The sequence below is a fragment of the Epinephelus lanceolatus genome, chromosome 3 (assembly GCF_041903045.1).
Source record: "Epinephelus lanceolatus isolate andai-2023 chromosome 3, ASM4190304v1, whole genome shotgun sequence".
NCBI classification, from domain to species: domain Eukaryota; kingdom Metazoa; phylum Chordata; class Actinopteri; order Perciformes; family Serranidae; genus Epinephelus; species Epinephelus lanceolatus.
This window is the reverse complement of record NC_135736.1, coordinates 45521052-45547680: the sequence shown is the minus strand read 5'-3', so window position 1 is coordinate 45547680 and position 26629 is coordinate 45521052. Positions and strand designations below refer to the sequence as shown.

The 26629-nt window shown below is 41.9% G+C and overlaps 1 protein-coding gene and 1 long non-coding RNA gene across 2 annotated transcripts; one reads left to right on the top strand and one right to left on the bottom strand.

Annotated features, from left to right (window-relative positions):
- Nucleotides 1-990: 990 nt before the first annotated feature.
- Nucleotides 991-19504, bottom strand: LOC144462511 (uncharacterized). The gene is made up of 3 exons (XR_013490790.1): nt 19263-19504; nt 11358-11434; nt 991-1214 (listed from the first exon to the last, which is right to left on the bottom strand). It is a non-coding gene; the product is annotated as an uncharacterized LOC144462511 (long non-coding RNA).
- Nucleotides 12191-17913, top strand: LOC117255224 (homeobox protein Nkx-2.5-like). Its single transcript, XM_033623908.2, has 2 exons — nt 12191-12898; nt 14325-17913. The coding sequence occupies exons 1-2, from the start codon at nt 12463-12465 to the stop codon at nt 14963-14965; spliced, it is 1077 nt and encodes a 358-aa protein (XP_033479799.1). The 5' UTR covers nt 12191-12462; the 3' UTR covers nt 14966-17913.
- Nucleotides 19505-26629: the final 7125 nt, after the last annotated feature.

Genomic DNA, 26629 nt, shown 5'->3' with positions numbered 1-26629 from the left:
TTAAAGTGAATTCAAGGTTTGTGTGACTGGTTACTGATGCAATACGGAAAGTTACTAATGATTAGATCACCAGGTGCACACAGTTTAACACTTGTCCTATTGCTCTATTTTTAATACATTCTGCATTAATATCAGTTTAGAAATCAACCATCTGTCATTGTGCTTCCGGTTAAACGGCTCCTGACACTTGTGGACTCCCATCACAGCTCTATCAGTGACCCAGCAACGATCAGTAATTAATTAAATCTGTTTAATTACCAGTGAGAAGGTGACTAACCGGGACCTCAGCTCAGGTTTTACGCAGATTAAGACCTTGTAAATGTCCTCCCTCTGGAAGTGAAAGTGAAAGCTAATGGCAGGAAACTTCCCTGAGAAGCAGCAATAAACATCCTCCACCCCTCCGCCCTGCTGTCATCCCGGGGGCGTAAGGATGACAAACTCCCTAGCAGCGGCGGTGCAGGGGGGGCCCTTGACCCCCCTCCTGTTCCGGAGCCTTCCCAGCTGTGAGCCTCTGCCCGCCCGGTCCCCGGGGCCCCCGGTGGTCGAAGTGATCTATTGCCGGTGTCCGTCCGGCCAGAAGCGGGCCAGTCCCGCCTGAGCGCGGCGCTCCGGAGGCCCGTGTTTAGCCTGGTCCAGGAAACAGGCCCTTCCTCCGCCTAAACACGGAGAGCCGCTCGGGGACTGGCTGCGGCACGCCGCGGGCAGCGAGGCTCTCCGTCCTCCAGCATAGGTGGGGTAACTGGCAGGTCATCGAGGACGCGCGTTATGTGACGAGTACGCGCACCATACTTGGCTTCCTGTGTGTAATTCAGACCCGTGCGTAAAAGCGAGCGAAGCGCGCTTATCCACTTTAAATCAACCCATTATGAATGAACAGTGATACTCTTTTTATTTTCAATATTTATAAATTATTTTAAACAATAAATCTTATTTTGATCTTATTTTATTGAAAACCAAAGTAAGTTAAAGACAGAGAAGACATGTTGGACGTGTGTGAGATATTTCACTGCTACAAAGTTCAACTTTTAATATCAGAATTTTTATTTGACAATAATTGAAAAAATAAATTAGCAGATTACGTGCGCATATGGTGCTACGCAGCTTGTGGTTAACAAGTTGCAGGGAATCTTTCTGCCCTTATTGTTAATTCATCAGGGCTGTCAGAGGTCGTGTGAGTGGGAACTTTCTCTCCATCTTCTGAACAGGCTGAGCTCCTGCAAGACAGCAGAGAGGGTTTTTTTTTTTTAAGAGGGCTGGACGCCCTGTAGGCCCGCTGCCCGGTCCTGACTTCACCTTCTTTGTCTAAAAGGAGGGCAGAGGTGCTTTAAGGTAGCATATCATAAAGAGCAGAAATTACAGAGCACGAAAATATTAAAAGGCTGTGCAGGGGGGGGAATAAAAGTCTGGAAAGTTACTCTTTGAAAGTTTGGATACTGGAGACTAAAGAAAAAAAGCAAAACGTTGAAGCCACTCAGAAAAGTTTAAAAGCATTTATTCAAAGAGATAATGCATCAAAGACAAAGCAGCTTGTGTTAAACTGTTTTATAAGAGACGCAGAAAGATTAAATGGCTTTTAATGTTTTATATTTTTCCTTTTTTTCCTTCTTTGGCTTTAAATAAATACAGTCCGTCTTCTTGGGTTGAGCCAAGACTTTTCCGGATGTGTCTCATAATGCGTCTGTGGCCAAAGCAATTAAATATGTGGAAATTTTTTTATTATGTTTAAGGAGTTTCAGTCGAAACTGAGACACTTTTTGTGTATTAGAAAATTGGGATTCTCTGGGGGAGTTTGCACAATATTTATGTTTCTGAAGACAAAAAAATATGTCATTAATTTCATTAATATCTTTCAGAAAATTCGGTGACATTTCTGGAAAAAATCAATTTGCTGAAGCCCTCACTTTCTGCTTGCATTGCCTTGCTGTTATTTTCATTTAATTCTGGTAAAATGTAGCAAATATATCATATATATTATTATATTATATTATATCATATATATCAGTAAAAGCAATCCACAGCCTGACATATCCCTTGTGACATCCAGAGCAGCACCCTGACACCCGAAGAGGCAGAGACTCGGCCCGGGCCTGGCGGAGCTCAGCCCGCAGTGATTGATGGCTGAAACCCTCGGCAGGTTGTAAAGCAGCCAGGCTGGACGCTGTTTAGGAGATAGAGAGCTGATAAAGGAGACGCTCGGAGAGAGAAAAAAGGGCGAAGGGGCTCTAATGGTGCAGGAGGGGAATCCGGACTGTCTGCGCCGTGATGGAGTGGTCTGTCTCCCCCCTGGAGGCACTAATGCCCCCCAGTTTATACACAGACAGACAGACTTCTCCTCAGTGTAGACGGGAGGAATCATCACGTGGCCCTGAGTTTATCTGGGGAAATTATTCATCATGAAAATTCTCCACTCCTCGAGGGCTCTGAGAAAATTAATCCCTTTTGTGTGATAAGACTAAAGAGCCTTAAAAGCGCATTTCTTTCATTTCTGGAGACGCGCCTCTGCCTCTGCGTGGCTTTCTCATCAAATTAAACCAACAAGCCTCTCTGGAAATTTCTACTTGAGTTGAGAAACAACACGGTCATAAATCAGAGCGCCGTGGCTGTAACGACTTGTTTCCTCTGCAGTAATAACAATGGAAGTGGAGGCTTTACGAGTCGATATACTGGGCGGCGGGTCTCCCTCCCTGCATCCAGCTCAAGTTTATTCCTCCTTCATCGCGCCACAATATGAGAAACAAAATAACAAAACACACATCTATCACTGTGGAAGACATCGCCTCCTCTCCTCTAGCGCGTTTATATACAAATCTCCCGGTCTTAATGGGTGCGGGGTGGAGATCATTTACTTTATTTGCATGGTTAAGAAGCAGAAAAAAACCCTTTCGCTCTCGTTTCATTTCCCACATAAATCAGGAATTCCTCTGCCGGTAAAAGTCGGTCGTTTGTCAGCGGAGCCTGGCGTGCCGGGTGACAGAAAACGAGAAACAGAAGTCCCATTAGGTAAACCATTCAACGCCACAATTTATACAGCAGGCCGGGCGGGTTCATAAACAGAGCCGGTTGCGTCATGCGGTGTATTTGGGGTTGTGTGTGAGAGATATAGAGGCCTGTCCCAAAAATTTAACTACTCAGAGCTCTGAATGAGAGCCAAATACATCAGCAGAGGAGGCCGGGCGTTTAAACTCCTGCGTTTCTGGTGAAAAACGAGCCTTTTCCTTTTTTGTCTTGTTTTTTTCACACTTTAATGTTGGACACAAAATGTGTAAGAAAAAGCTAAATGTTGCTTTATTGCTCTTATTACTTCCGTTTCCATGGTAACAGGATAAATCCAGGCGTTATTTTGGAAACTGAGCCGTCTTTCCTGGAGAGGTGTGTGTGGCCGCCGGTTGTGTCCTGTTGGGCGGACATAGACGTTACGGATCACTGAGACAGCGCCTTCCCTCTCTGCTTAATGGAGCTATTACTGGCTGCAGACCGAGGCTATCTAAACACACTCACGCACGCGCGATTGCACCTGTGCACGACTGGCCTTTAGGTGGCAGGCGCCGAGACGCGCGAACCTTTTACGCACAGAGGCAGCGAGGCGAACAGAGGAGGATGAAACCAACTCTGTCCAACATTGTCACTTTTTTAAATTCATTATTTTTGCTTTAATATTTTATTTTGCTTGTATACAAAAATTAATTAGTCTTCAAGATTATTATTGATTTATTTCTACTCAGATAAAGATCCTCTGGCACAGCGCGTTTTGTTTTTTTCAGTGTTTCCATCAGAGCTCTCCGTCTGCTTGAATTGATAAAATATTACGCGTTGAAGGGACTGTTGGTGTCATAATAACAATTAGTAATATGTGATTTTTTTTTACGATTTTTCATGTCGAGACAGAAAATAAACAAATGTATTTGTGAAAAAAAGATTAGAACATTTAAACAAATAGGACATCAATTAAACTTGGGCTAAATCTCTGATTATTCGGGTGTAAATTGATCAGACATGTGACATAATTACTAAAAAAGTCTCAGAATCATTTTGTATTAAATTAGATTTTTCAATTTTATTAGAAGTAGTTTGATAGAAACACACTTGCGTTAAAATTCGTCGAAACTCTCAAATTATAAAACAGTATTATACTTTGTGCGCATGAAAACGAATTTCCAAAAATGATTTTTTTTTTTTTTCAACAAATCTCATGTCATCATAAAATTTTACTAAAACCTGCAACGCGACGCGCTTTTTAAAAGACGCGTTTTTGGAATAAAATAAAATAAGAATAAAATAGAAAATGTTCTAAATATTCTCTTTAAAATGTCGTATTTTTCCCTTAATAGAAACATTCCCCTTGTATCGCTTCACGTTTCCAAAACGCGTTCAGGCTGCATAATTCCATATGTTTTTACATTTTATTTATAATAATTAGTACACGGAGCTTTTTTGGTTTTATTAATTTCTTTAACTCTGAAACTTTATTGGCATTTTTCTAAAATTTTTATTTAAAGCATAGGGATTTTCTTCTGTTTGACTGAGTTGATGTTGTGTTTTCTCTTGATGACTCATGTTCATTCTGTATTCTTAAATATACTCGCACTGTCTTCTATAATCTGTCTTTCAATGTAAAGCACTTTGAGTTTACGCATAATGAAATGTGCCTTATAAATAAAACTGGTGTGGCTATATTAATATTATTTTATATTCCGCCTGTTGTTGTTGCTGTTTGTATTTCTACAGGAGCATATTTAAACTGTGTTCTGGTGTCTTCTTGTTGCTGGACTGACAAACATCATGGTCTGTCTGATTATATGGAGCCGAGGAACAGTTTCAATAAGCGTGTGTGTGCGTGTGTGTGCCTTTAAAGTTAAACATAAAGTTTTAGTATTTCTGTTGCTCGTTAGGACATCACATCTTCAAAACCGTCCGCTGCCAAAAAGAAACACGCACACACGCACACGCACACACACACACACACACACACACACGCACGTATTGAAGGAGTTGGCTGAGATTATCTCTCCTCTCTCCATCCAACCATCCAGAGCCGCCTGGCGCCTCCGCCGGGCCGCAACTGACAGCAGACAAGAGGTGTAGCATTTCCTATTGTTACCTCCGTTCATAACACACACACACACACACACACACACACACACACACACACATACCATCACTGCATCAACACTGTTCTCTAAAATCCAATAATAACTGCAGTAACAGGAACGTTTTCGCCTCCAGACACAAAATGGCTCCTGCAGTTATTAGGAGTGTTGTTATAAACATATAAAATGAGCTATAACCATAAGAACACTAAACTCTCACTCCCCAAAACAATTTCCAGGGAATATTAAGGGAGTATTATGTTATTAGTCCAGCATAAGAAAGGAAGAGATGCCTTTGATTTATCTTATATTAACAGTAATCTTAGGATATTCTGTTTAGCATGCTAATCCCCAAATATTATAACACTAATATATAGACTCTCACAGCTGTGGAAAGTAACCAAGTACATTTACTTGTGCACTGTGCTTAAGTACAGTTTTGAGGTATACTTGATAATCCCTGTTTCCACTCCACCACATTTCAGAGCCATATATTGCACCTTTTACTACATTTATTTGACACATTGGTTACTGGTTGTTCTGCAGATTCAGATTATTAATACAAAATATTATCAGCACAAAATTATTATAGATTAAAATAAGCAGTGGTATAAATTAAAATCAGCTCCATCTTTAACAGCTGCAACATTAAAGTGATGTAATCAATGATTATAATCAATGAATAATAATATTATGGGCCATCCTGTATAATGGGTGCTTTTGGTACTTCAAGTATATTTTGATGCCAACACGTCTGTGCTTCCACTTAAGCAAAAATTTTGAATGTAGGACTTTTACTTAACACTTTTTCTACACTGTGGTATTAGTGCTTTAACTTAAGATAAATACTTGAGTACTTTCCATGGTCCAAGCATCTAAAGTCAACAGGTCAAGAGACGAAAAAGTGAGACATCAATTTCATTGTTTTGACATTTTAAAATCTCAATAAATACATTTTAATTGTTGCATATATTCAGTAAAAAGAAGCTGGCCTGTATACGTTATTTAAGTAATTTAACCCTTCAAACTGCTGCTAGCTTTTCAGTGACATTTTAACTGACTTATCTGTGTTTGTGTGAAAGATAACGACCCAAACAGAAGCTCCACAAAGCTCAGTCTTCCTTCCCGCTCTGTCAGCACCAGTTATGTACAGTGCAACACTGAACGACCTCCTTCCTCCCGATGGCTGTTTATCAGAGTTCCACTCTGCAGTTTGTTGGATATAAACTCACAGTCCTCTACAGGCTTTCCTGCATGGCTTCATACATTATGATTAAAACCTCAGGGGTCCCAGCCATGATCCCTGGGGTTCACCCTCTCAAAATGCTATGCAATATATGCAATGTTCACTCTTCTTTTAGCTCTAGTTTTTATGCTAAAAGAGCTGCCTCCTACTGCTGGAATTAAGTTGATGAGGGTGATTACATTGAAACAAAACCAAAACAACAAACTAAAAGAGGCTAAAGAGGCTCTGTAAGGCTGCAGGATTTGGTGACACAGTTACAAAATCAGTGAGTGTGTTTTCCTCTAATAACAAAAGTGCATATGGTGGATCACTGCAGACATTTCCATGAGTCAAAATGTTAACTTGTGTTTTTCATGCTTTCATATCTTCGCAGCTAAAAAGATAATCCACATAAAAACTAAGACTCTCCTCTCAAGAAAACAGTGGAATCAGTGTTTCCAGTAAATGAAAAGACCTCCAGCGGTCATATTAATGATGACTTCAGTCTGTTAGGAAATATTGTGACGTTATGTAGACAAAGTTTGGAGAAGGAGGAGGTCATGGGTGGATCCACAAAGCATCAGACTTCATCACAGGAGATTGCTGCTTGTTTCGTTGCTTTACTGATCATTCCCTAACGTTAAACAAGTTGTTATTATCATGACCACAATGATGAAGGTGCCCTAACCTTAACAAAACAGCAAAACGGTAACTTTAGCTCAAACCACGACATTTAAAACATGGGGAAGGAACACCAATCCCTCCAGACACTGTGTGAGCAGAGAATACTGTCTGACTCATCCCACGTTCTCCACGCTAAGTATGAGCTTTTTACCTTTGGGCTGACGTTACAGGATCCAGTTTCAATTAAGATTTTAAATAATGCTGCTTGATGCTCAGGGGTTGTTGGGGTTTTGCTTATGGTGCTTTGTTGTGTGCTGGTGTTATGTGCAATACATGAGTGGCTGATGTGCAATTCTCTTACGTGTAGTATGTTTTTATGTCAGTCTGATGCTTTTCTTCTGGACTATTATTGTAAGGCAGCAATACTTGTGCAACTCCTGATTCCAAGACAAAGTTCCCTACGGGGACAATTAAGTGTATCGCATTGTACCGTACCGCACCATAACATACCGTACCATTCCATATTGTACCGTACTGTATCACAACACATGGTATTGTATCATATCGTATCCTATCCTATCGCATCGTATCACATCGCATCACATCATATCGTATCGTATATCGTAGGCCATTTTTGTGCCTGACCAAACCTTTACCATAGTGTTGTTGCATAATCAAACAGATTTTCAAAGGTGGTTTTGGAAGACACAAACAAATGATGTTTCCTGTCCAACACATTCTCACTCTGACCTCGTCACATATCGATGTTTAGTCATGGACTTTCCACATCCAGATACGATGTGAAAAGTTTCTCAGACAGCAAGTTCTGCCTCTTACATGCATTATTGTCTTTCACAATACACTTCCCTTTTCACAGGAAATTTAACGTTTACATGCAGTTTCTTTAAAAATAAACACAAATTCACGCATGGTGTTTGTTGGACCCATCGGCCACCCTACACGGACCTTTGCCACCTTAACTTTCATTCTTCTCCCGCCCCATTTCCCCCTGACGCCACTGAACGGCCCATTGTCTCATAATCTCCCATTGTTCAGATGACAGAGATATGAGGGCTTTATCGTCTTCCTTGAGTTCTTAAAAGTTTTACAAACGAAAAAAGTCTCCCCAATTTAAACTTGTCGATCTAGAACTCCCATATAGGAGCTGCCATTTACATGATGGACTTTGTAATGTATTATGTGGTTATCTGTGGTCAATGAAAAAATGACATCACTACAAAATAGCATTTCCATCTATTTAAGACGAGCATGCTGCCTGTTTTGTTTTATTTGGGAGTCTACAGTTTGGTGAACTTGTTTCAGTCTGCTCTTGTTAACATTAGAAAAAAACTGAGTTATGAATTTCAAGCTAAACATGATCTATTCATCTGCTAAGAAACTTTTTAGAAATCAGTCCTAAAAATACTTCAAGGACTCCTGGAGATCCCCTGAGCCCAAGTTTGGAAACCTTGTCCTAGCATGACCACCCAACCAAAGCCAACCGTCCCATCACTTAACTTTAACTGAAACAGTTTTATTTTCCTTCCAATAGCTGCTGAAGAGTGTTTGCCTATCTGACACACAGAAAACACAGCGCTCAGCCTGGCGTCTTTGGATTTAATGCTTATTTAAAGTAAATGGAGGCGGCCGTGTGCCAGTCTAAACACTATCCGGCCTTGTTTGGCACTTTTTTACGAGGACGTGCCGATGATGATGTAGCGTGAATTGGAGAGAGTCGCCGAGGAGTCTACAGGGACAATCACACATATATCTGTCTGATTCCAGTTTCCATAGAGAGAGCGAGCTGCACATCAGGATATTTACTACCTGCAGGGTTACACAGGAGGGGACACCCTGCTCAGGTCTGTGAGGGGCCCCGAGCAGGATATAGTTTAGACATACATTTAGTTTACAGAATGAAAATGTGCACACCAGCAGCTGACTTACAATTTATCAGAATTATGATATCACAGATAAAACTGTTAAACCTGCTGCACAGCGTCACGCTTACAGAAAGCTCAAATAGAAAAGTAGAACAAAAAAGATGCAGACATTCAGTGATTTTGTCATTATTGTGTCATCCGAATATTCTCAGAATTTGTTTTAGTGCCTTTGAATCCTCAATTTGTTACTTGTTTAAATAACTTTTGACAGTAGGATCAAAACTTTGACAGCAGATTTACTGCAGCGTGCAAACATGGAAACATTATTCCCTGAAATTCCATCTCAGCTCACAAAATTTGCATATTCTGGTCCTAGATAGAGCAATACTGAAATAGACAACCAAAGAACAGCAGAGGGACTCAAATGGAGTTCTCACTTTATTTGATGGCCCCTATGTTTGAGGGGCCCTCTGCCTAAAGTAGCTCTGAGCAAAGCGGAGGGACATTTTTTTTCCTCTTTTTTCACATCTCGTCAACTGTGTGCGTCATAAGTCTTTGGCCTGGTGCCTCTTCCTAAAATTTGCTAAAGCTCAATAGCAGTGGCTAGCCTTGAGTCTCCGTACAGAGGCTAGCTATTGATTCAAAATCCAAAAAAGAAAAACATAATTTCATGAGTGCACAGATTTGTTTTCTTTCAGCACTAATGCTGCAACGTTAAGGTGCCAAATAATCATAAACAGCCCACCATAGAGTTGTAAAGCATATTAATCAATGCTCATTTAAACCTATTAACAGTAAAAAAGAGCATCAGAGGAATGTTGCTCTGGATCATTGAAGGCTTGAGGGAGGATAAATGATTGAATGTGATGATGGAGTTTGATGATCTGAGAGGATTTCTTGAGTGTAGCTTCAGTTTTTGGCGTCAACTATAAAAGATACCGAAGATGAGAGCAATCCAATGTCAGAATAAATGTATCAGTGTCTGCAGTGACCTTTAAATCCTCTCAAATTTCTTATACTTGTATGTCCACCTTAGATTTAAAGTCCACATCCTGACAATAAAGCATCTGATGATCTGCAGCTCCTTCTGTGAAACTGTACAAACTCTCAGAAAAGTTCTTAAAACGCACTGCCAAAAGTCTTTTAAAAAATCTTTTATGTCTAAGTTTTGCAGCTTTTTATAGAACCACGCGTTGGAAAACTTAACATGCATCACTGCCTCTGTGTCAGGAATAAAATAACACATTATTATTGTGCAGTTGTGTTTATGTAACAAGGGGAGTTTCTGGGAAGCCCTTAAACAACATGGTGGTTGCTGTAGCCTACTGAAAGGTCAGTGAAATCCTTAGTGGCTTCATGGCTGCAACTGAGGACACCAAGGTCCTGTCCTACTCTTATGGGAACTTGGGGGATTCATTGGCATGAAATGGAGTTCATATTCTGCATTACACACAACTTAAACATTTTTATTCTATTGTATTTATTTATTTTCTTTCAAAACATATGAACATGGCCTCACATATCTGTAAAGAAGTATGGGAAAGGCACTAAAAGCACATTTTGACATGATTTAAGAAACTAGTTATGACTGAGGATTCAATTAAAAAGTTAAAAGTGAAATTTTGTGATTTGTTTTTAATAATTAGAAAGTTTTATTGTGTTTAGTTGCTTCCATTCACTGATACTTGTCTGAAAATGTCCTTATTATAAGAGTTAATGCAGCACCCTCCGCCCCTTTATCATAACACAACTTCATCATAAGTGCACTACATTAAATTGGCTCATTAAACCTCATTGTTTAACCAGCTGTGTTAAATTGAATAAATCAGTGTGAAATTTATATGATAATATAAAATAAAAACCGAAAAAACAATCTTATTTTTTTGAGACACTGCAGGTTGTTTGTGTTCAGAAAAACCCCGCAGGAGGAGCGGAGGCAGCGGGGTGACAGAGGCGAGGGGTCCCGCTGCAAAACGGAAAGGGGAGCTGATAGGAGCAGATTAGTTCGAGCTAAAAACGTCAGTCAGTTTTTCCTGGAGGAATCTTAATTGCCCCGGGGGGCCCTGCTTATCGGCCCAGGGCGGTTATTAATACAACACCCGCGATAAAGAGGCCGGAGAGAAACACCGAGAGCAGCCGGCTGCTGCTGCTGCTGCACGGCAGAGGGAGAGAACAGGAGGGTGAAATCAAACATATACTCAGAGTTGTAAACTGTATGGACTTTAAAGCGTTCAGCGGCGTTTAACCTCTTGACCCCTTTAATTTCCAATTATTAAAGGTACAAATGTGAAGCCATTTTTGGTGCGTCATTGGAGATGTCTCATATACCGGGAGAAGAGTGGCATATATTAAACTCATGTAGATACTTCAGTGACTCCACTTTTACATAAAATGGGAGAGTGTCTATATTTGCTGGAATATTTTACACACAGTTCTCTGTTGTGCAGCCTGACAGAGCTGGAATCGATGGAAGCTTGGTCACCCCTTGTAAATTTAAGAGAAACATAGTTTGAAGAAACTTTGAAAACTCCAACAAACCTCAGCTTCATGTCCTTGTGAGGAGCCAGCGATGGGAGCGGCCTCCAGAAGAGTCAACTCAGCACCCTCAAGTCTTCCTGAAAATATAATCGCATCTTTTAGATCACTTTGGTTGTTATGAGGCCTGCAGGGACCATATTGTCATATTACCTTCCCAAATCCAACATTTGAATTCATTTCAAACACTTTAAGCCAAAAAAGTCACTTTAATTCTCAACTGACAGGCGAGGAGAGCAAAACTCACCTCTTGTATGTAACCTGAGACAAAATCAATCTGTACTTGTTGTACATATGTTGGTCAGCGCGCGGAGATGGGAATCCCCTCTTTTGTTTTATATTTTTAACTCTAGGGTGAAGTTAAACTACAAGCCAAAGAGGTTCCTGAGTCTATTACCCCTTGACCTGCCAGCTGACCTTGACGTGCCACCGTTCTTGCAGCGAGCGTGCCACATGCTGCGACTCTCCAAAGCGCGCAGATTTACGCACGAACAATCACAAGGCCCCCCCACGTACTGACTGACTGTAGAATGATGAAAACTACAAATAACGTGTTTAGAAACGTGACAAAGCAAAGTAATTGTATATATTTGCAGAGCAGAGCTACTAACGGGACTCTTGTGACAGCATGTGTGCGTAAAAAGGCTGTTGGAGGCGAATTTGGCGAGCGCAGAAAGATAAACACGGTGGAGGCAGGGTGTCAGTAAGATTCTCTGTCCACCATATTCACACAAGTCCGAAAACAGAACCAGTACGTGAATATACGTCACGTACGCCCCACCTTCCCGCTCTCTGTCTGTCTCTCTCTCTCTCTCCCAAATGCTTCCCTTCCAGCCCACACGCACTTTCCATTCACTCACCCCTCCCCCTGACATCAGAGGAGGCAGAGGCGCTCCTTCGCCCCGGTCCAAACTCCTCTTACAAAGCCCGACATTATATCTGTCAGACAGGAGACCTGCATGGACAAAACCGGGACTAATACCAATGTTTTCGTGCGTTTTACGGCAATGAGGGATTCCAGAGGCTTAACGCACCTCCAATTACCAAAGAAGGGGCTATTAAGCTCAATTATTTGTTAGAAAAGAGTGGCGAAGGAGAAGGGGTGTGCATGTTACTCGGTGGGCTTCATTTCCTCGGTGCTGCAGAGCAGGAGCTGGATGACATGATGCTGCAGAGCCCGCTCACCTCCACGCCGTTTTCTGTCAAGGATATCCTCAAGCTGGAGCAGCAGCAGCAGCAGCAGCAGCAACAACAGCAGCAGTCCGGGTCTCTGGAGCTCCAGCACCGGGCCCACACCCAGCAGCAGTTAACCGGGTCTCCTCCCCAGCAGCAGCAGCATTTCCAATCCCCGCCGTCCTGCATGCTCGCAGGGGCCCGGGACAGTCCTTCCTTCTCGGACGGAGAGGACAACCTGGCTTACCTCAGCGCGCTGGCGGTGCGGGAAGAGGACCGAGGGGAGACCAGCCTGTCCCCGGACATGTACGTTCACCCCGGCCTGCAGGGAGCCAAGCTGGAGGCCGCCGAGCTGGACGAGCAGGAGAACAGTGAGTTGAAGCGCAAGCTGCTGCTGAACAGGCCAGACAAAAGGCAACAAAGGACGCGTGTAACAATAATTATTACAGTCACATCGATTGTAATGTTTCACAGAGAAAATATCAAAGTGCTTCAACATAAATTACAAATGTAAACAGCTGATTTGAATGTTAAAGCTCAGATTTTTAGTGGCTACAAAATGATTTGCATGTTTAGCCACAAAACAGCTTAACCTGTGACCTGAACCAAACTGTGTCACGGCTGAATTTCAGGAATGGCGACTCTGTTACGCACAATGTAGTTTAGTTTTGTAAATTAAAAATAACAATATTATAATTTGTGATAGCTTAAAAGTCATGTGTTGGAGATTTGGGCCTACAGTGTCAAACACAATGTGAGTAAACTGGAAAAAGAAAATCAGATTTGTGTCATTTTCTAAATAATCCTACAACTTTTTTTATGGCTAGTTATTCCAGTGTTATTAATTATTATTTTATTATGTGACCTTAAAGATGAAACCTCACTGTGGCACAAAATACAAGTCGTGCAAAAATAAAAACAAACCCCGCTGAACACAGGGAAGGCAGATCGTGTTTAAGAGATATTTTCTAACCTCTGCAGAACACTACCTGTCCACAGAGGCCTGTTCTCGGCTCTTTCACCTCCAGACACCAGACATTATCCCAATAAAGAGCTATCAAATGGTGGCAGTCTGTATCACCGCGGCCAGAGGCCTGAGACGAATCCAGTAAAGTCTGGAAATGTCAAACACTTTCTAGTGGTTCAGCTGCGCGCCTGTTATGCGGAGTCTGTTATGATGTGTGGACCATAAACCGACAATTAGTTTAAAGAGGCCTGTAAAAGAAATGACACCGCGAAGTAGCGCTAATAAACACAGCCACAGTCGGACACATCTTCCTCACACGGTGCATGTCATTATTCATTAGATATAAACAGTCAAAAGAATGAGGTCTGAAGCTGCATGGGGTTTTTTAAGTTCAGGAAGTCGCTCAAATATAAACTATTCGAGTAAAGCTGTAAATGTCCAAGCCTGTATTTTAGACAAGAGATTTGTTTCTACTTGTTGCACATGTTATATTTCACAAGTCTGCCTTCACTGGAGTTTTAGATTTTATTGTCTCATTTTGTAATAATTTCTGAGCTTTTTGTAGCGCCATGGCTCAAAGCGTTTGTAAGTTTAAGGGACATTTTAAATGAAACAAAAGAAATGCGCAATGTTTGAGTGTTGTCTCTGAGTGACTGATTTTTTGGAGGTCAGGAGTATTTCTCGAAGTTTAAGAGGGTTGTTGTTTCTGTTAAATACCAACGCGTATTGTGGACTGAGCGAGTTTTAATTTTTACGCACGGTTGGAAACAACATTTCTTGATTTCACTCCAGATATAAACACTTCTTATCTGACTTTCCTACCTCCCCAGAGAGCTGTGGCTTGGTGTCCCGAGATGAGGCAACGGAAGGCGGGCAGGGCGACTCAGAGAGGCCGGTGCAGAAGCAGAGGAGCCGGCGGAGACCCAGGGTGCTCTTCTCCCAGGCGCAGGTCTTCGAGCTGGAGCGGCGCTTCAAGCAGCAGCGCTACCTGTCCGCCCCTGAGCGGGAGCACCTGGCCACCACCCTCAAACTCACCTCGAACCAGGTGAAGATCTGGTTTCAGAACCGGCGCTACAAGTGCAAACGGCAGCGGCAGGACAAGTCTCTGGAGGCGGCGGGGCAGCACCACCCTCCGCCGCCCCGGCGCGTCGCCGTGCCGGTGCTGGTCCGAGATGGGAAGCCGTGTCTGGGCGGTGCGCAGGGCTACGCCGCTGCTGCTCCGTACGGATCCAACCCGTACAGTTATAACGGATACCCGGCATATACATACAACAGCCCCGCTTACAACACCAACTACAGCTGCACGTACACCAGCATCCCTGCCCTCCCTCCGTCCAGCTCCTCGAACGCCTTCATGAACATGAACTTGGGAAACATGAACGGCCTCAGCGGCTCCCCACAGGCCCAAACACATCAAGGGACAGCGGTCACATCGTGCCAGGGCTCCCTGCAGGGGATCCGGGCCTGGTAGCCTCATCACTACAGAACTGGTGTCTCTCTTTTTTATGGAGCTCTTTGATTTTGGTGAACAGACAAGCTTTTAGAAGTGTGTAAACTTGGTCAAAACACCTCAGAAAACAGTATTGCTTATGTAACGGATGTGAGTTTGGATTCACCTGTCAGATGAGATGAAATGTCACTCATATTTTTGGCTACTTCGAATATATTATAGCCGAAGTAAGTGTGCGTAACGGCTGGACGTCACACTGTGGCATCTGAACAGTCACAGCTTGGGTGAAATTTCATTTTATGGTCCAATAATTCTCGGTGCTCCAGTTTGGCACTGTAGGACTGCAGCACAGAGGGGAAATTACGCACAAGGTTGCGCATTTCTCCTTATTTGAACTCCAAAAGATGATTATTTCTTTAAATGTTTGTTTTTAACACGGTATATTTTTAGGCTTTGGAGAGACTGAATTGCTTTAAAGTGTTTTTTTTTTCAAACAGAGAATTGTTTTAGTCTATTTCACATCTATTCAAATAAATCAAAGAAACGAGAAAAGGTGCGTTTGATTCTGTATTCAGGTGAAGGAGATTTTGGATGTGTTGGAATAATGGAAATTTTGCACCACAGTCACTTAAGTAAAATGGAACTTCTCTCCAAATAATGCAAAGACAGAATAATAATAGTATTGTAGCTCCCATGGGTCACGTAAGTGAGTCAGATACACGGAGGCAAATTTTGCTCGCAAACATATTAAGGGGAGAGCTGCTGGAGGAGGCCAGGCCACAGGAACTCTTTGTCCCAGTGCCAGGCGACGTGAAAGGAGGAAGTTATTCTCCATTTGAGGTCCTTAAAAGGACGCGATTAAGCACCTAAAATACCCCCGAAGAGCGAGCTTCAGCCGGGCTGGGGAGCGGGAATAATGGCTCTTATTGGATTGTCGGACAAAAGGTGTGTGGTAGGCAGAGCCGGGCACTCAGCAAAGACAAAGGCGCACAGGGGCCGTGAGATTGACGTCCTAATATTCCCATTTGAGGGACAGGCAGCGGGTTATTCTGCGCAGAGAAGGGGACACGGAGGAAAAATGTGGTCACTTTTGTTCCCCTTCTGGAGGCTTTTTTTGTTCGCGGAGAAAAGCTCTCCAAGATCCCCAGCCGCGAGGCTTCGGGGGCAGCCGGGCTGAAGGTGATGGCAGCGGGGAGGCGTTTGTGTGAAAGAAGGGGGTATTATTGCTACAAGTTTCACCATTTATCCCAAAATGGACGGGAGAATTTTAAGGGGGAGGCCGTTGAGGAGGAGGGAGAGAGAAGTTCGTGTCCTGTAAGCTATTATTTCAGTTTAAGGGTTTTATTTCAGCTCAGAGCGATTCTTTTCTCACAGGTAACAGTCTAATCCTGGAGGAAAAACGACCGCAGTGATCCTGAAATAAATAGTTAGATTGAAATTTGAGAAATATCACAGAAAAACTCCAGTATGTACTGATTTCACAGGATCCAGGTGTCAAAGGTCCTCATTACGCACGACAGAAGAAAGAAAGGGATCTTATGGGGATTTATGGATCAGTGGTTTTTGGTTATAAAGACACAAAGGATTTGGGCAGTTGTTGATTCAAAAACCAAAAACAAATTAAATATATATTTTGTTTTTTGCTGTGTCAAACTTTTGCTGAATTGATTGAGTCATTCAGAAAATCAATAAACAACAATTTGAGTCATTTGTCAAGCGAAAACTGCCAAACTTTATTTTAATGCCCGCTTCTCAAACTAGAGAATTTGCTGCTTTTCTGTGTTTTACGTAACTGTAAATTGGACTGAAGAAATTTGTTTAACTAGGATGTTTTAATGGGGTTTTTTATTTATTTATTTTTTTTTGCTATTTCCATATATTTTATACACCAAATCATAACTGATTATTTGAAAAAATAATCAGCAGGACAGGAGTGAAGCTCTTTTTGGTTTAAATAAAAAAGGGAGATGTTTAGAAAAGCTGAAGTGCTTCTTTATTTAGAGTCGTGCAGCCTAATTGGCGCTGTTAAATTAGCCATTACGCACAAATGAGGGCTAAAGAAATTACATGTAGGGGTCAGTTTCAGACTAAACACGCCTCGAACATTTTTTTCCTCCTTCATGGGACAAAAACCTGCCAACTTGTTTGCTGGAATAATTCTTAGGAACATAAATGATCATGGAAGTTGTGTGAAAATGAGGGAGAGAAAGCATCAATTGCCGTTTTGCTCTGCGCGTAATTGTTCCCCCGGCCTGAGAACAGTTGTTTCCCAAACCCATTCTTGTGTAATTACACACACACACTCATGTCCATAATGTGAGGCAGCAGCTAAGACTGAGAACAAACAGCAGGAGCCACTTTTAGTAAAACAGAAACCCCCAGACCCCGTTTATACTGATTTATATGGGTTTTAAAAAGTGGAGCAGCTCTGATGACTGACAGGAGATCAGGAGCTCGTCAGTATGATAAACGATTATTTCTGGGAGGAACACAGTCTCACGAATGCTTCTCATGGTGTAATATTTTAAAACATGTCTTGAGTTATTATTTCCTGCCTCCATGAATAATGTACAAGCTACTCCACGCACACTGTGATCCTCTCTATTTGATTCAATTAAAGCTGAATTAATTAATATGGTTGCTATCGGCAGCCATCAGTGCGTCTCCGCGGCTCCTCTCCGTGCCAGACAGTCGGTCTCTAAACTCAGATTGAGATCTGTCAGTCTGAGCTGTTAACAAGCTGATGTCCTGTTTGGGACAACTCAGCGATAAAGTCCACCACAGCGGCCTAATGCCCTCTCCTTACTAATGGGGATTAATTGAGAGGTAAACAGAAAGCTGATAAGCCGTGCGCCCTGAGGTGCTGCCCGGCCGCTGGACAGAGACTGATGGAGGCAAATAAAGACGAGACAAAGAGGCGTCCGGCAGGAAAACACCTCTACCTGCTGCGATACAGCCACAGTTATAACATTAATCAATTTAGTATAATAATAATAATAATAATCATCATCATCATCATCAAGCTCAATAATATTATTAACAATCATAATGATAATAATCTTTTTTATTGCATTAAGAACGTTGTTATTTAGATTTTTTCCCAATTTTACATTGAAATAAAAACATAAAATAAATGTATTTACTCCACAACAAATCTGCACCATCTTAAAAACCTAAACTGGAAAAAGTATTAACACATTACAGTGTATAATGCAAACCATATTGCCAACAACATTTTAATCGCCTCCTCTCCTCAAACATTTATTCAAACAGTTAATAGATTTCCCCTGCATTGATGTTTATCTGGTCATTAAACTAACACTGCAATGGCACTTATATTACTGTGATTATGGCTATTTAAACTTTGATTTCTGCCACTGTTGCCATACTGAATACACAAATATTCAGATTTTTTTTACTCAAGTAAAAAACCAGGTGTAAAAATATGCTTTTACAAAGAAAGTCCTGCATTCAAAATCTCATTAAAGTCAAAGTTTAGAAGTATTATCGACAGAATTATCTGTCAGAGTTGTATTATTTTATATTGTACTATAGGACAAAGCAGTATTTTTACAGATTTAGCTGTTTAAGGTGGAGCTCTACTCTACTTGTAAAGTAAGTGGTAACTATTTATAAAAAAAAAAGTACAATATTTTACTCTAAGTTCAGTATAAAGTGGCAGAAAATGGAAACACCCCAGTAAAGTATGTGTAGCTCAAAGTTCAGTGCAGTACTTGAATCAATACATGAGTTACACTCCACCATTACTAATACTACTGTTTTCTACAAGAGAATTTGTTGCCAGTACGACTTCTCTGAGCACCACTTACAACACTAATCATACCTAAAGGCCATTCATTCTTACACACACATTCAAACTTGCGTCACGGTTTTTATTATTTGCTCCATCTGTTTACACTCCACCCAGCAGCTAACCACAGCTGCTCCCAGAGTCTGCCCAATCGAACAGACATCAGTCATCACCCAGATGCACTGTGTGTGTTTTAATGTGTTTGATTTTCAAGATCTGATTCTTTAAATCTCTCTGAGATTCTTCCCCGATTGAGTTTTCCACAAACATGTGAGTGCCTTTTTCAGTTTGGGGAACTGTGTGAGGGGTCGTACGGTGTCCAAGATCCAACTGTGGCAGAGAAATCACTCGGATATGTGTGTGTGATTTAATGTAGATGAGCTCAGGCTCTTAATCTGATGTCTGCCGAGACAGTTTGTTACAAGAATATGTGTTCTACAGTTCTACTCTGATGAATCATAAATTCAAGATCTATTTTTTTCTTTTCAAAGCATATAAAGTACTTACCTTGGGTCATTGTTGACAAATAAACAGTCATCAGTGGCACTCTTGGCCCTTAGCCGCACACGTCAAACACCCTGAAGGTCGATCCAGCCATGTCAGCAGTCACATTATTGGAGTTTTGCACTGAAAGCATGGACACAACAGTTCACAAGTTCTTCTAAAGAGGATAAAAGTGATTGAGTGCAATTTACAAAAAGAAAAAAATAAATAATACTGACATATGAAATCTGTAAATTCATCATGAATGTTTTGATTTGGCTTTGATCTGATTCACCTGTTAATTTTTTAAAAAAAATAAGATTATCATATGTGTCTTAAGGTTAAAAAAAAAGGTAAAAATCATCTTGCACATCTTGCTTAAACTTATCTGAGCTGGACACTGTGGAAATGGAAGAAAATATTAAAACTTAACATCAGATTTTGATTCATATTAGTCTGTTTGAGAGCCAGAAATCATAATGTTAGGTCTATTTTCTCTTACATATGAGAGGACGACCATTGTAAATGTGCATCATTGTAAAACAAAAGGAAAAAAATAGTGGGGAATTCCCAAACGTTATCAGTTAACACAAGTATTTTTTGCCTATTTTCATCCGAATATGTAAAAGAAATCTTCATGGAGAGCTTTAATACAGGGATGTATGTTTTCCATTTTAGGAAAAATCTGTGTTTAAAATATATGAAAACACATTTTCTATGCCGTCATGAATAAAATGTTAAAGCTCAAAATGTGTTACACCCATGAGCCTCACAAAAGTGCCACATAGCTTAAATGTTTAATCTCATATTTTCAGTCAATAGGCTCCAAACGTTAATAATTCATTTAAAAATAAAATGCCACCAGTTTACATTCAGTTCCTGCTTTATAAACTAGTCCCTGTCAACCTACCATGTGAAGTTAATTCTATTAAAATGCACCTTACGTCTCTACAAGGCATTAATACTCTAGTTTAATTGCACTCAGTGTCTGACAGAGAAGATTTAAGTGCTCCATTGAGTCTAATAAAGAAAAAGTCATGTGTTAATGTTTCTGGTGTTTTTGTATCACTATCAGTTTGGAGAGTGTTTCCTGGCTCGCTCTCTGTTTCTGTCATAACACCCTCATGTTGTTGCAGGAGGTGCCATTAGTATATGCTGCTGCCTCCACTCACATGCCTCTTACCATTGGTCATTAAGAACAACACTCCACCCATCAGAGGAGGATCAATGAGCCGCTCAGGCTGCAGAGCTGAGTACTGACAGGCCCAGACAGGCTGCATTCACACACAGAGACACTTCAGCTTATGGCAGAGTGATCTGAACTTACAGCAGAGGCCCCACAGCATGTATATTACAGTGTTATTACTGCCACTACTAACGGTATTACCCGTACTAATAATCCTACTGCCAGACTGCTACAACAGCTGCTTTCACTGCTGTTCATGGCCGGATGGACCTGCTACAGGTCCCTGGGCAGAAATGAGCTGCTGGTGCCCCCAGTGACCCCCCTCTCCTCCCACTCTCCAACAATATGTACAACTTTTCTATGCTTGAATAATGCCTCAATGAATAAAACTAATTTACGAAAATGAGACAGCACAAAACTGACTCAGGCATCCCTCACAAGATTAGGCGATAAAGCGAGTTTGGTCTCACTCCGTAGTCATTGAAATTCGGCGCTTGGACAGAAACCAACAATAAAAGGTGTCCTTTAACGTCGGCGTGCGACAAGTACGAAAGTTAAGGCGATGACAGTCTGGGAAGGTTGGTGGAAGGGCCCAACAAAGACCAACTTTCATCCAAAGAGCGATGTTCACGTTCCATAAGATTGTAAAGCCAAACCCTGTTCTTTTTTCCTAACACTAACCACATGGCTTTTGTTGCCTAAACCCAACCATGTGTGTTTGTTGTTGAAGGGAAAAAAAACACATCAATTTGCAGTGTTGTACCGACATAGTGCATTTATTTGGAAAGAGACTGTACGTAAACATTGAATTTCCTGTGTAAACGGAAGTGTATTTTGAAAGAACACAATGCATGTGACAGGCAGACTTGACATGGCGTCCCTGAACAAAGCAAATTTGCATCGTGTGGAGTTAAACTTTGGTGAACTTTGACCAGCGAAGCCTCAAACAGTGGCAAAGAGGTATGTGTGGAGGAGACAGTAGCCCTCTCAGAACTGAAGAAGCCCCTTGGATTGGAGGTGAAACATCATCAAGAAACTCAAGTAAATCCAGATGCCTACGATATAGCACCTAAGATTACCATGACCTGGATGACTGAGAATCTCCAGTTACGCATTAGCTCGTATTACACAGAGATTGCGAATGTGTTGTATTCTCGTCACATATCGATGTTTGGTCATGGACTTTCCATGTTGAGATATGATGTGCAAGGTACCCTGGGTGCGTGGGTTAAGAACATTCTGGGATGCTGTGACATCTTCAGCCTGTTACTTGCTATGTCTGTTTTCAAAGCACACTTCTGTTTTCATGGGAAATTTACAAATGTACACGCAAATTGACATTTTTTTCCCCCATCAACAACACACACACGGTTACGTTCAGCCAACACACACGTGGTTGGGTTTAAGCAACAAAAGCATGTGGTTGCATTTAGAAAAAGAACAGGGTTTAGCGTGAGAATGATGAAAGTACGTGATTGTTGTACCCCTCACGACCACCCTAGTCGGACTTTTGTCCCCTTACCTTATGTTGTTGTGTGGCCACATTTCCCCCTGATGCCACCAGGCACTGTTAAACAGTAGCTGCAAACAGCCGGGTGTCATGCAGACGTGAAAGGACGGCTGTTTTTGTCTGTGTCTGACACCGGAAGTCACTGCCCAAGCACCAATATTTGACGACTTCGGAGTGAGACCAAGTTGGTTACTACCTCCGCTGCCAGCATGAAGGTGACACAACTCCCCCAATTCTGCAGTCATACCTTTCTTACTGAACTGTGAGGCAGCATAACAACGCAAAATTCCCGCCTCGAATAGGCAATGTAAAAGGGGCTATAGAATATTTCTGTGCCTTACCGGCTGATATTGAATAATACTGGCCATGAAAAATACAAACTGCCCACACGAGAGATGCTTCCTGGCTGGCAGTGAGTCAGGAGACAGGCTTTGAATATAATGAAATGGAAAATGTACCAATAACATCATATTGCACAAGCTAGCGATTTAGCAAGGTAGCTAACATTAGCTAACAGACAAGTTGTCAGTGTGTCTCACACCCAACACCGCCAACATTCAGCATGAATTCCACCTCAGCAGGTGATGGTCACTCTCCTGAATACACTAATATATGACCATGCCCTTACAAAGTAGAGAGTGGACATACATGATAGGGTACCTCAGTGTCTTGCTGGATGACATTGTGTTGCGGCAAAAGTTGAGATGAGTCAACTTTCCTGCTGGGCGACTGCGTTGGCAACCCTGGGCCCTGCTGTGTTGAGAGGCTGGCTCCATTCACATGAATGACAGGGCTGTTTAATTAAGGTCTGTGAAATTCAAAATCACAACGTATTGATAGTATTGCTGCAAATAGTGGACTCACTTGCAGGGTTGAAGTAATTACATGAGAATTTTTCATGACCTTTGACACGTGAATCTGCACCATTCCCCAAAAGCAAACCGTCAGTACAGCGCTGACCTCTGAGGGACCGGAGAGCTGAGGAGTCCAAAATTGAAGAAGCTACTGTTATTAGCTGCATTGCATCATCCTTTTCTATTTAACCTCCTCTGTGGGGAGTGTAAACTGCCCCATAAAAACAGGAATGGTTTGCAGACATTTACGAGACAGGAGTCTCATAACACAGCTAATATGCTACAATAGCTTCCTCCATTTTGGACTTGGCAGCTCTCTGCTCCATCAAAAGTGTGTGTAGGCTAGCGTGCAGGAAAAGTTCACCACGGCTGAACTCTATGCAGCTTTACTTCTCCACTGTGAGCAAACCCAGGTATTTTCATTGAAATGAGTTCATATTGGCACAAAAATAGTTGCTGTTATCAAGCCAGAAAAAGACAGAATACTACTCAGACTGATAAACACGCAATCGTAGGACTCAGTCTGAAACGCTGAATGCCAAGATGGCCATTTTTCATAGATCCAGTGATTTGTTTTCTGAGTGCAAAGAGCATTACAACCTCACAGTGTGTAGATGTGGCTTCCTACATCTTATAGAATAAACTGGTAAATTTAAAGATATTATTGCAGCTTAATATCAGATAACAGTTGGAGGTATAATCCATATTTGTCATAACGCTGTTAAATATCAGTGTGAACTCCTCTGTGCTGATCTCTGTGGATCGCAGCCTGTGGGAGTTTGACTCTTAAATGAGATATCCACCAATTGAAAATTTGACACCTACAAGCTTCAGTGTAAAGTGCTCTTCAGACACTGCACAGTGTCTTCTTAGTCAGCTCACACGTAATGCTCACTGACGTAAGCGTAATAGATTTTGCAATGGACGTGGATGTTTGGAAATGTCTTTTTAACTGGTTTCCCGTGTCCTGGGATGGGAGACGGGAGGAAGGCGAGCCAAGAGAGCGGCTTCGGCTCGTCCATCAACCCGAGATATCTAAATATTTATCCTGTGATCCACATTTATCCGTCCGCTGGTGCAGCTTTCTGGGTCAAAAACGTTATGTTTCTGGGAAGATACACGAGTATACAATGTTTATCCAGTGCTACCCACAGAGATTTATCCTAGACTGTCACAGTTTACAATAACACACATAAATTGTGGTGCGTGTCTCACTAAAAAAAAATCATTAGAATCATTAATTTGAATTGTGCACCAGCTGGGAAAATCTGTGCAGGAGATGTGAGTGAGTAGCGCTTTCGCTTCCATCAGCAGCTGACAGCCAGGCGCTCTTGAGCAAGGCACTTAAACAAAGCTGATGAAGCTGATTAACCAACAGGATGTCAGTTCTGCCAGTACGAAAAAGACATGTCAGCTAATTTTTAAAATTGCAGGGATTAAAACAGCAGGCACAATTCTACACCCACATGTACTTCTTGAGGGTGGAGAATATTCATTTTTAAGTGGAAACATTGGGCCTTCACGCATGGGCAGGGTGTGGTGCAAAAATCCAGGCACTCAAGTGGGTGGTTAAGGATAAAAAGCCTTTAGTAAATATGGGCTAATACAAACATGAAGACACTCAAAGGAGAGCGTTGGTGTATTATCTCATATTAATGGGGTAATACCATCCAGTTTGGTGCCAGGATTCTGAATGCCACACCCTATTTTTTGCCTTTTTGTATCATGAATTCATGAATTCATTCATTTTCTGTAACCGTTAATCCTGTGAGGTGTTGCAGGGAGGCTGGAGCCTATCCCAGCTGACACAGGGCAAGAGGCAGGGTACACCCTGGACAGGTCACCAGACTATCTCATAGAGACAGACAACCATTCACACCTACAGGTAATTTAGAGCCACCAATTAACCTGCATGTCTTTGGATTGTGGGGGGTAGCACGGGGAGAACATGCAAACTCCACATGAAATGAACATGGTTTGAACCCCCTTGCTGTGAAGCGGCAATGCCAATAACTGCACCACCATGGCCCGCTTCTGTCGTTAGTAATACATCACTGCAGGGGGGAAACACATTTATCATCCTCGGTGGGTTTCAGGGTGTGTTCCTCTGGAGTGGTCCAACTGTAAAACATGGCACTTCATAAAGCAGCTCGCATGTGGGGGCACTAACACTGCGACATGCCACACTGCTAACCTAAATTATGATTAATGCTGTTTATACTCATCCTTAAAGTTATACAAGTGCAGTATCGTCCATATTTGCGTGACCTGCAGGCGAAGCATCACCGATGGAGAGATTAGAAACTCATCCCACCTTTTACCACCAAAGAGAAACCATTTATCAAAGGGAGAGGATGGCAGGGCGGCGAGTTGGTCCAACTCTTCTGTCCTTTTTCAGCTCAACATACATACACATATTCTCTGGATTGCTGGAGGGATGTGCAGAAGGTGAACTGGGTTTCCGTCACCTCATTTGTCTTTGTATTTCATCCGCACACACACGCCTGATGTTGACCTTGGCTCTGACCAGACCTGCTGCCATGCGCCCTGCAGACGAGGGCCTGACCTCATTTGCCAAGACCTTCCTGTCCGACTAAATGGATCGCCTTACATTTCAGAGCAGCAACGCTGAAAAGAAACAACAGAGGGAGGAAAGAGGTGGCAGGAGGGGGGTAAAGTTAGACGAGATGAAAGACAACATTTTAGCTTGTAGGCCGCGGGGAATGACAACAAACATGGGGCCTCGAGTGAAACGGGATCTGCTGTGGAGGGAAGGTGGAGGTGCTGCTCTCTGTCATTCTGCTTGTCTCTCTCTGCCTGTCAACCATGAAGCATGGGAGCTTAATCTCTACAGAGATATGCAATGACCAGTTTACCTTGCAATCTCAAACAAAGCTTTTGTTGTTCAATCACCACTGGGCAATCATTCTGCAAATGTAGTACATGTCATCATAGTTTTCATTTAAGTAATTAGACATGCATTTCTTAGGGTTGAGAATATATCCTCTATTACGTCAGGTAAGTCCCAGTGAGTCTGAGAAACTTTTTTTTCTTGCATGTCTCCATGGTGAACTGAGAATCCAAAAAAGACAAACATTCGTCATTAATTAACAGATTACAGAACATTAACGGATATAAAAGCGAGAGGGTCAAAGTTCAGGGTGTGAAGTTATGAGAAAGTGGTATCTCCAGATTGTGTGCGTACTGCATGCAATGGTACGTACTTTTTAAGGGCAGCTTCAGTACATACTAAAAGTAAAAAGAAAAAGTATGTGATTCCAAACACACCCAGTGTCAGGGCTAACCAGAGGCAGAGTAAGGTGGGCCATTCCTTCACTATCCTTGGATTTGCAGATTCGCTCCCCACACACATGCGTTCTTGACCAGGTGCGCTACTCACCTGTGCATGAACATGATGGTATAGCGTGTTTTTTCAATCGTAAAGCTGTCACGAAAATACAAATTTGGGAAGTACTGAGACTGGCAGAAGTTGTGTGAAGGTTGTTCTGCCGTTGTTAACGTGGCCCCCATTTACCTCACTTGATAAATGTTCGTCTTTTTTGGAATTTCTGTTCACTGCAGAGGCAACAGAGAAAAAAGTTATCTTCACAAAGTCAAGGTAAAGCAGGGTGAGTATATAATATGCACATTGTCATCTTGCCAGAGATGTATTCCTTTAAATTTGTCTGTCCCACAAGTTCAGAGCCACAGGTGACATTTTAAACTTGCTTATTTTTGTCTGAACAGTTATCAAGATACTCAGGTTACACGGATTTCAAACACAACAAAGCTGGAGTCAGCGAATGTTTGTTATTTCTGCTTAATAAAGTCCTTAAACAAT

What these genes read in the sequence shown, in the direction of transcription:
- LOC117255224 (XM_033623908.2), top strand. Translation starts at nt 12,463, where the DNA reads ATGTTACTCGGTGGGCTTCATTTCCTCGGTGCTGCAGAGCAGGAGCTG. An exon ending in GCTGGACGAGCAGGAGAACA is followed by an intron (nt 12,899 to 14,324) that starts GTGAGTTGAAGC and finishes CTACCTCCCCAG; the next exon opens with AGAGCTGTGGCTTGGTGTCC.